The sequence below is a fragment of the Lactuca sativa genome, chromosome 1, assembly GCF_002870075.4.
Source record: "Lactuca sativa cultivar Salinas chromosome 1, Lsat_Salinas_v11, whole genome shotgun sequence".
In the NCBI taxonomy this organism is placed as follows: domain Eukaryota; kingdom Viridiplantae; phylum Streptophyta; class Magnoliopsida; order Asterales; family Asteraceae; genus Lactuca; species Lactuca sativa.
In genome coordinates, this window is record NC_056623.2 from 117,634,372 (window position 1) to 117,644,198 (window position 9,827).

At 35.8% G+C, this 9,827-nt stretch overlaps 2 protein-coding genes across 2 annotated transcripts; one reads left to right on the forward strand and one right to left on the reverse strand.

Annotated features, from left to right (window-relative positions):
• Window positions 1–1,275: 1,275 nt before the first annotated feature.
• On the forward strand, window positions 1,276–4,746 carry LOC111897714 (uncharacterized). Its single transcript, XM_023893690.3, has 7 exons — window positions 1,276–1,469; window positions 1,980–2,152; window positions 2,443–2,495; window positions 3,172–3,286; window positions 3,373–3,495; window positions 3,610–3,775; window positions 4,363–4,746. Exons 1-7 carry the CDS (start codon window positions 1,305–1,307, stop codon window positions 4,546–4,548), a joined length of 981 nt encoding a protein of 326 aa, XP_023749458.1. The 5' UTR covers window positions 1,276–1,304; the 3' UTR covers window positions 4,549–4,746.
• Window positions 4,747–5,894: 1,148 nt separating this feature from the next.
• LOC111897807 (upstream activation factor subunit spp27) lies at window positions 5,895–7,127 on the reverse strand. The gene is made up of 2 exons (XM_023893779.3): window positions 6,695–7,127; window positions 5,895–6,235 (listed from the first exon to the last, which is right to left on the reverse strand). The coding sequence occupies exons 1-2, from the start codon at window positions 7,010–7,012 to the stop codon at window positions 6,110–6,112; spliced, it is 444 nt and encodes a 147-aa protein (XP_023749547.1). The 5' UTR covers window positions 7,013–7,127; the 3' UTR covers window positions 5,895–6,109.
• Between the last annotated feature and the right edge of the window lie 2,700 nt (window positions 7,128–9,827).

Below are 9,827 nucleotides of genomic sequence, written 5' to 3' on the forward strand. Positions count from 1 at the left end.
AATTGACAAATTTAACCCATTAAAATCGTGAAGGCCCAATTAGAAGTCTATTTTGTGAAAATTAACACTTTTGGCCCCTTTAAAACAATGAATATCATAAAGCTTCATTTTTATCTAAAAATGACTCTTTTGGTCCTCTCCAAAACCGTGAGTGTCATAAAGACCTCACTTTTTTGTTTATTTGTCAAAAATGGCCCATTATACAGTTTTATTTAGTTTTCAAACATCCTTAGCATGTTTAATCCTTTCAAATTCATAGTAAGTCACATAAGATGGTTTAGTTTACAAACATCACCAATTTTAGTAGATATTTCGAGTTTGATGAAGATTTAGCATGTTTTTCATAACATAATCACAACATATAACATGAAAACACACATATACATGCATAAATACATAGATCTAACACAAAGCAACTTGTATCCTCCCCTAAAACATAGTAAAAACCGAAAACAACGGGGTATGAACTCACATTGGTGAAGGATTCAGTTTTGATGAAGAAATGAGAGGTGATTCTCGGTCTTAGCTTGCTATCTTGAAGTTGTGGGTGGTTCTAGGAAGCATGAACACGAAAATAGAGTGATTTGAGGAGGATTTATGGTGTAAACTTGGATTAAAAGCTATAGGGATTTACAATAACTTACCGAGTGGATGAGAAGCTTGAAGTGAACCTCTTGAAGACGTACCCAAACTCACGACAATTTGCAAGAGGAAATGAGTGAGTAGTTTAGGAGAGAATGATATAGAGTGAGCGTTGAAAATGAGATGAAAATGGGGGTGGTGGTGAGGGTTTCAGACGATATAAGGAAGGAGAAGGAGGAGAGTTCAAGTGGTAATTACATGTTGGTTTAGTATCTTAAGCCTAGAAGTATGGTAGGTAATGCATGGGTGTCCACCATACAAAGGTGAGGTGTCAAGTACTAATCCTTTTACGCATATGATCTCTAGCTTAGTTGGGTGATGCATCCATGTTTTCTCTTTGTGGTGTTTTCTCCCGGAGGAGATGGATTCGAGGTTTGCTCGGACCAAAGTGGTGAATTTAGGTATGTGGAAAGGGCAGCTATTCCGGGCTGCCAAGTCTATCGGACCTGGTCTAACGTTCCCTAATACACAATTTAATATAACACCACCGTTTCCGAAAAAAAAAAATCTTAATCCTTTTGCAACAAAAGGATGTGAGGAGGTAAATAGTTTTCTTTAAACTAAACAAAGGGGTGTAAATGAAATTTCTGAAAAAAATTCCAAAAGTATAAAGAACTGTTGTGGTGCACACTTTTAACCACAGAACCCGCAGGGGAAGAGATATGGCCTTGCCTCCGTGTTTCAAACCCCTGCCACTGCCATCTCCACCGGGAATTCATCTTCCAATATCACGACGGTTCTCTTGCACCTGCTCCGCCGTCGCTTATCCGGAATCCTCTTCATTATCATCTTCTTCAGTCGCTCAGCGTCCCGCTGTCATTCTTCCTGTAAGTCATATCTCGATTTATGTAAATTTTGCAGCTTTTATCATGTGTTTTCGGTTTGCCTTTCTTCAATGCTTGTGAATTCACTGTAATCGATCCTTAGTCGTAAACGCTGATGTTCATTCCGGTGACATTTGGCACTAGCATTTCGCTATCGGAAAATTGCAATAAAGGACTGTAAGCGCATTAGAAGTTCAGTTTATTTGGATTTTCGACATTGACAAAATAGGTTGTATTTCAACAAAAAGCGATAAAGTTCTAGATTACCATCAATATTGAAACTTAAAATTCATGCGAATTGACCTCAATCGCTTCAGTATATACTTGTTTCACTGGAAAACATTGAGTAAAGAGTTCGATTTTGTTGATTTCTACTCAAATCCTCCAGATATACGACATCTTTTTGTTTAGATGTTAATGAAATTACAGTAATGCCATAAGATTAATCTTTTCCAAACATAAATACTTCAGTTATATGAACAAAAGCATATAACTTATATTGATTGTTGACAGGGGTTGGGGAATAATACAGGTGACTATGAGAAATTAGCTTTGACCTTACAAGGATATGGTGTTTCAACTGTGGTTGCTAGTGTGTCAAGAATCGATTGGCTGAGAAATGCTGCTGGTTTGGTCGACCCTAATTATTGGCGAGGCACCCTCCAACCTCGCCCTGTTCTTGATTGGTAATTTGGTTTTACTAAGCTTTTTGATGCCACGTCATCAAACAAAAATGAATTTAATATTAGTATAATAGTGAAAAAGCTCTATGGAAATGAGTTTGATTTTAGTAGAATAGTGAAAAAGTGGTTGTAAATTTACAAGCAAAAGTGAAAAAGCTCTCACAATAGCTTTTTATTTTGACTTTTGTAAGCTTATTTGACCTAATAAGCTCTTATTGTGGATACTTTTAGCTTTATGGATTGAGTTTGTTAATGAGTGAATGTCATTAAAGCTAAAAATATACTGTGGTCAGGTATTTAAATCGGGTTGATGAGGCTGTTAATGAAGCTTTGAAACAATCTCAAGGTCTGTAGTTTCTCTTTCTATTAATCATTGAATATATTAGAAAACTTATGTACATTATGAATGTATCAATTAAAAATCTATAGAGCACAAACGAAATTACAAGAATTATAAAATCCATCTTTTATATCAGTCGTTATAAATTTACAAATGGATTACATAAACATTTATAAAAAAACAAATGACATCATTAGAATTATAAAGGATGGTTTGAAAAATCACTAACATAGTTTCTAAAGGTTGGGTTTGTTACACATAACAAAACCAGTCTAGATAAGACTAGGTAGATAAGCCTTTTGGGGCTATTTTCAAAGGGCATTCACGTCTTTTTCACAAATGAGAGATTGATAGCGACCCCATGTCCCACCTTTTTAGGCGGGACAAAAAGTTAACAATTTTGTTTCATTGACATCAGTCAGGTTTTGTCAAATACAGTACAACTTGTTATGTCATGTCTTGTCATATGCAGTACAACTTGTTCTGTCATTTTTTTTTGTCTCATTGACATCACTCCAGTCAGCACAACTTGTTATGTCATGTCTTGTCATGTGTAACATCAGTCCAGTCAAATGCAGTACAACTTGTTCTCTCCCCTTGACACCTTTTTAAAAATTTACATGAACCATCATTTGTATACATCCTTATGATCATTATTAATTATCCTCATGCACATTTGTAGGTGGTTCGTTGTCTATTATTGGACACTCTGCAGGAGGGTGGTTAGCTCGGGTGTACATGGAAGAATTCACCAATGCAAATATTTCCTTGCTTCTCACTCTTGGATCACCTCTTCAGTATGTATTACCAAATAAAGCTTGCTTCAAAGACTAAAAATATAAATATTTTAAACCTCCGTTTCTTTTTTATATGTCAATTTTAGGCCACCACCAAAAGGGTTGCCTGGAGTTATTGATCAAACAAGGGGTCTTTTGGATTACGTGGAGAAAAACTGCAAGAAAGCTGTTTATACTCCAGAATTGAGATACGTATGTATCGCAGGCAGGTATACTAAAATCCATAAACAAGGGAAAACTTTTTAGGGCTATTTTTTATGATGAGAATGAGGAGGGTATTCGCGTCATTTACACTAGTAATCAAACATCTGGTAGCTTTGTAGGTATATTCAGGGAAGTCGTTTCTTTGGTAACTCAAATTCTCCAACAACTATTCCTGTTGCCATTGAGCAATCTATTCCAGAGGTTGCTATTGGAAGTGATCCAAGCACCTTAACACCAACTGATGCTACATTTCGCACTCGCTTTGTTGGTCAAGGATACAAACAGGTATATTTTTTTACTACGAGGGTATTTTGGTCTTTTAATAAAAAACAAAAGAACGGAATTGAATTCCTTCCATGATTCCATCCTCTCCTACGAATGGTAACGGAATATGATCGATTCCATGAAAATTGAGTTTTATTCATTTGGATGGCAAACACACAATGGAACATCGGAATGGAATCATGGATTCCGATTCCGTCGGAATCAACAAACGAAACACATATTTCTTTGCTTTAGGTGTAACGGTAGTATAATAATATATCAATTTTTAGAGGGTATTTTGGTCTTTTAATTAAAAAAAGGAAGAATGAACCTACTGTTGGTGGACGTATTGAATCGGCAACCAAACGCGTCATGGGAATGGAGTTGAATTCTAATGCCATTGCAATATGAATAAATAATTTTTACTAGGTGGAATCCATCAAACATGGAATATGAAAGATTCCAACAAAATTAAGTTCCGTTCATTTAGAAGCCCAACACGCAATGGAACATCGGAATGGAATCATGGATTCCGATTCCGCCGGAATCAACAAACGAAACACATATTTCTTCGATTTAGGTGTAACGGTGGTTCTTGTTTTTCATAGGTATGTGGGCAGGCAGATGTATGGGGTGATGGGGTGGTCCCGGAAGTATCAGCTCATCTTGAGGGTGCGTTAAACATTAGTTTGGATGGAGTCTACCACTCGCCTGTTGGCTCAGATGATGAATCAAGACCATGGTATGGCTCACCGGCTGTTGTTGACCAATGGGTACACCACCTACTTAACTAGTTGTGTATATATAATGTCCATATTATTTTTTATGAAAATTTGTCATATTGTAAATCCGATTACCACAAGTTTTAGATTTATACGTGTTAGAGTTCGCTCAATTTGTTATGTATATGGACTTTTTTTTGTTAACATGTCATTTTGAGATGGAAAATATGACATACTACTTTAATGATAATGTTGAATTACAAAGATAAATATGTTTGATAAAACTTATTTTGAACAGACTTTAGACAAGACATTTAGGCCTCGTTTGTTTTTCTACAAAAATACTTTTTGAGCACTTTTCCCTTCTGGCGGGTAGACGTTTCACAAGTGCACGTCTTCTTCCGCAAATTTGGAAAAAGACAAAAGACATTTAACCACTTCCAAAACAAACAACACCTTAGTAGCTGTTTGATTAAATCGAACCATTTAGTGTTGAATGATTCCAATCTCTTAAGAGAATGTAGGGTTTCTTAACCCTTCATAGGCTTTTGATTTCTGATTATTTCGAGGGTTTGTCAAACGCGTTGAATGCCTATCGATTCAAATGGTTCCATTTAAAAGGTTGTAAAATAGCCCTATAGATTGGTTGGAATTTTTCTTATTATGTTTTTTTTTTCGAAACTTTTATAACTCTATTAGTTTAGTTTATTTTTATAACTATTAAGTATTTTGTTTGTATATTTATAATAATATATAATTAAATATAGATGCTATGTTTTTGCATAGTTTGTGGAATTTAAAAATTAATAATGTACTTTATTTTTTTCATTTTATTTGTATACTAATAATTCATGATAAAAATTGTTTAAAAATCAAAATGTTCGCAGTAGACATAAGATGGGATATACATACCGACAAACCATGCAACCTGTCCAGGATCCGGATCCGGATCCGTATATTTTGTTCCAACATTTTGTACACCCAAGGCCCCATTACAAACACTCATGAGTCACGAGTCTCATGACATAAACAATTAATGATCAATGGGTAAAAAGTAAAAACCTAGCCAATTGTGGTCATCTTTTTAGATCAAAAACCACTATAAAACATACGTTTGTGTACGTAAAATTATTGTCCTACATTGGCTTTGAAATAAAAACCTCATATTTGTCATATCAACCTAGAGCTACACACATGGCCTAGTCTTTAAACTAGAACAAGAGCATTTAGAGTTTACACTGCATTATTTGATAGACAAGATTAGATAAGCTTTCTAGGGATTTTTTTTTCATGATAAGGTGTTTCTTTTGAACAAATAAGAGAATGTAGTAGTCTCTGTCCCACTTTTTTTGATGAGAGGAAAAATGCACTAAATTTTTTTACTACACTATTCAACCTAGCCAAAAAAAAAAAAATACTGAAAGTGGAAAAAAGTACAACTATCACTGCACCATTTACAACTAGTGCTAGGAGCAAGAAAATAGCATTCAACAAGACATGTTTTCTCAACACCCTACACCACTTACCCAGAGAAACATAGAAATGAGCATCAATTTGCATACAAAATAAACTCCGGAAGCTTCAGTGCACTCCTAAATTCAAAAGAAAATATGAACTTCAAGTGTGTCATGTTCTAACTAGTCTTGACAAAATGAGGAGCAAGCAATTTGGCAATTTCTAGAAACCCAACTCTGTCTCTCCCATCAAATATTGTCTTGAGCTTTTCATCACAAATTATCTCTCGCTTGTTTTCTGGATTCTGCACACAAAAAGATCCCCAACTTAGAACACAACAATAGGCAATATACTTTATTCTTTTTATCAAAAAAATATACACAATACATTGTGTAAAGGTTTTGATTCTCTCATTTTTTTTCATGATCACAATCTTAGGGTTTAACACTATCATATTTAGAAACTAAAATCGGTTAATTTTGCTGGATTCAAGTCATACAACCAATATAAGTAGAATACATGATTGACAGCAATCAGAACTAGTTCACTTGGCTTTCAAACAACTAGGTGACTCTAATTTCCCCAAACTCATTTCGATTAAAATGCGTCATAAACGAAAACCTAACACTGATTTCAAAGTTACTAGTATATTTGTTGATGATTACAGATATCATGTAAGTTGAGCACGTAAAGATAAACGCATTTACCGAACAAATTGGGCGAAGAAATATGAAAATCGAAGAAAAATGAATTAATAACTCGCCTGAAGCTCATGGAGCTTGATGTGCTGCCAAATCTTCTTAACGGCGTCGGTGCGAGGGGACTCAGAGACACCGAGGAACTGAGCTAGGGCTGGAGAAATCGGAGTTGGTTTCAGAATGCCAACAGGTTTCAACGATTTTTCAGCAGAAGCTGGCTTCGGTTTCTTCGCTGGTTTGTCTGTTGGTTTTTTGACGGTGGTTTTCTTCTTTGCAGCGGTGGTGGTGGTAGCGGCAGCGGTGGCCGTGGATTTGGGAGTGGCGGACTTTGCTGCGGCGAATAGCGATCTGCAGCCGTTGAAAACCCTAGCACCCGAGGCCATTGGAGTGATTATTGCAGTGGATGGTTCGAGTTTTGTGTGTTTGGCGAATGGCGACGGAAATGTAGCTGGGCAACACAATAGTTTGAGAGAGCGATGAAATGGTTAGGGGATGTTAGTGCGACGGGAGGTCACATAGGGTTACCTCGATCAGTGACACGTGCCAAAAAAAAAATTTAACGTTTCAATTTTAATAAAAAACAAACAAATAAAAAAACATGAGAAATTGAAATCTAACCATTTTTTTGGGATTTTTTTTCTTAAATATAATTTTTTTGGCAAAATAACCATAAATCCGGAATGGGTCGTTCCGGAACAAATTCCGGATTATTTTTTGGATGACTCAACCCATTTTATTGATCTGGAATGTCTATTCCGGAGGAATCGTATATGTTTCGGATCGGGATTTTAAATTTCAAAATCCGGAATACAGTTTGAGGCGGCATTCCTGAAAGACATATTCTGATTCTGATATTCCGACTAGATTACGATATTCCGACTCGATTCCGGCACACAACTTCCATTTCCAACATGGAAGACGAGCATTATGTGGTGCAGTTTCATGCGGTCGGTTTGTGCGGTTTGTGTGCGGTTTATGCGATTTTGATAAGTTGTTCCAATTTATAACGTTTGTTGTTATTCATTCCATTAAAACACTTTCAAAATTTGTTATTTATCTTGCATACCCTTTAAAAAACATAGATATTGCAAACAAAAAAAATCACATAATATTTTGCTAAGTTGTTGTAACTTATGAAATTTGATATCATAGTCTTTTAAGTATTTAATTACCATATATTAACCATCATGATACAAGTAAAAGTCAGTGTGAGGTATTTAGTGATTGAAAACTTATATATATATATATATATATATATATATATATATATATATATATATATATATATATATATATATATATATATATATATATATATATATATTAATACGATGCGGTGCAGTTTGGTAACTATAAACCGCAAACCACACCGTGAAATTCTAAGCCGCATTATGTGGTGTGGTGTGGGCGGTATGTGTGGTTTATGCAGCTTTTTGCACACCCCTAGTTGTTAGAATTGAATTGGGATTAGAGATAAACTTTAAGATCGAAGGACTAAGCTTGGCAAATTTCTGAAACTAAAGTTTAACCTTGTTTTAACTATATTTTGAACAAAAATGTTAAAAAAACTTATTTTGGAGATTCCTTGTAAGAATAATACAACTTGTTGGGTAAATAGATATTATTTCAGTAAAGGAATAAAACTAGTTAGTAAAGGACCAAAAATGACAAGTTGGCAAAGATTTGAACTTAAACACCCCCTTTCCATCTTCTCCTCCATTTTGAATTAGTGAGTATAAATAGTGTGTGTGTGTGTGTTGGGCATCTTCAAGGTTGTGAAGAGAGTTGGAGTTGATTTGGAGCTCAAGCGAAGTAGAGTTTGAATCTTTATTCGGTTTGCAAGATGGTAATTATCATTCCTCTATTCTTTACCAACTTTATCTCCAACTCCTTCATATCTACAAGTTTATCATTAGGTTGAAAGTGTGTGAGGAAATGGAGTTTAGGTGGTCAGAGTAGTCAACTATGAAGTGGATGAATCCTTTAATGTTGTTGGTCCCAAGGCGTACGGAAATTTATTCATTAAAACGTCTAAAGCCTTCTCTATGACAACCGTTAATTTCTGGTCAAGTCGAAGTCAAATAAAGTCAACAAGTCAAACCGGTCAACTTAGCTAACCCTTGTATATTAGGGTTTACATTATGTTTACTATTGTACAACTAACTATTGTAATACAAAGTATCACTTAGAGTTTTCACGTGTTCAGAAAATCTAAACCCTAATAAGGGTAAGTGATGTAACGAATCGATAAAACACTATTGCATACCCTTCGGGAGTGTGTAAGACTCTTAAACATGGCTTAACAGGGGTTACGAACCTTGCGTTGTGAAGCTTGACATTCACAAAAGTCACAAATGAAGTCTCTCCAAATCTCTCCCAAATCTCTCTCAAAAACCTATTTCAACTTTTCCTAATCAATCGTGACTTTTCGACTCTTAGCTTAGTCAAAAACCGCTCAAAACGGGAAGTTTATGCGAAAAACAACCATTTAGGACCGAAATCCCTAAGAACCGAAACCTCCTATAAGATTCGAACCCAAAGGTCCCTTTCGGACCGAAACCACATGGACCGAAGCTCACCTTCGGGCCAAAGTCCTCCTTTCGCTTCATCCATGTTCGGGCCGAAGTCCAGTTTCAGGTATGAGTGTCTCATACTGAAGCCTAGCTTCGGGTTCGCTTCGATTGGCATCACAGCTTCAGGACCGAAGGTCCATTTCGGGTCCTGACCACTTTTTCCTGGTTTTCGACCCGATCTCGTTTTAAGCCCGTTTTCGATGATTTTTGCGCAGGATTTTTGTATAAATCCATATTTTATTATTTTTAACCTTTTAAGATCATAAAATAAACATATCTTAAGGATTTTTGTATAAATCCATAGCTTTGTGCTTACGGTTTTCAGTTTTGGTTTCAGGTATCTCCTCAGCTAGGGGAAAGGAGCCGGCGCGGTAGCAGCATGTCACACACACACTCTCCGGTTTCTGCATTTACGAGCTTCACTGGGATTTGTACTCTGATATTTTGATTGGTTGTATGAATTGGCTTTTAGACATGGTTCACCTTGTGTTATGGTTTGATCAAACAATGTTTTTAGTTATTAATATTTTCTAGAGTAATGTTTTAAAACAAAATTTTTGGTCGTGAAAATTGGGTCGTTACAAGTTGGTATCAGAGCCCTGATTGGGCAAGTTGGGCCCGCGAT

Bases quoted from the DNA above. Each gene is read 5' to 3' on its own strand.
- LOC111897714 (XM_023893690.3), top strand. From the start codon at position 1,305: ATGGCCTTGCCTCCGTGTTTCAAACCCCTGCCACTGCCATCTCCACCG. The intron at 2,496-3,171 runs GTCTGTAGTTTC...GCACATTTGTAG, and splicing joins AGCTTTGAAACAATCTCAAG to GTGGTTCGTTGTCTATTATT. The intron at 3,287-3,372 runs GTATGTATTACC...TGTCAATTTTAG, and splicing joins ACTCTTGGATCACCTCTTCA to GCCACCACCAAAAGGGTTGC.
- LOC111897807 (XM_023893779.3), bottom strand. From the start codon at position 7,012: ATGGCCTCGGGTGCTAGGGTTTTCAACGGCTGCAGATCGCTATTCGCC. The intron at 6,236-6,694 runs GCGAGTTATTAA...TTTTGTGTGCAG, and splicing joins TCAAGCTCCATGAGCTTCAG to AATCCAGAAAACAAGCGAGA.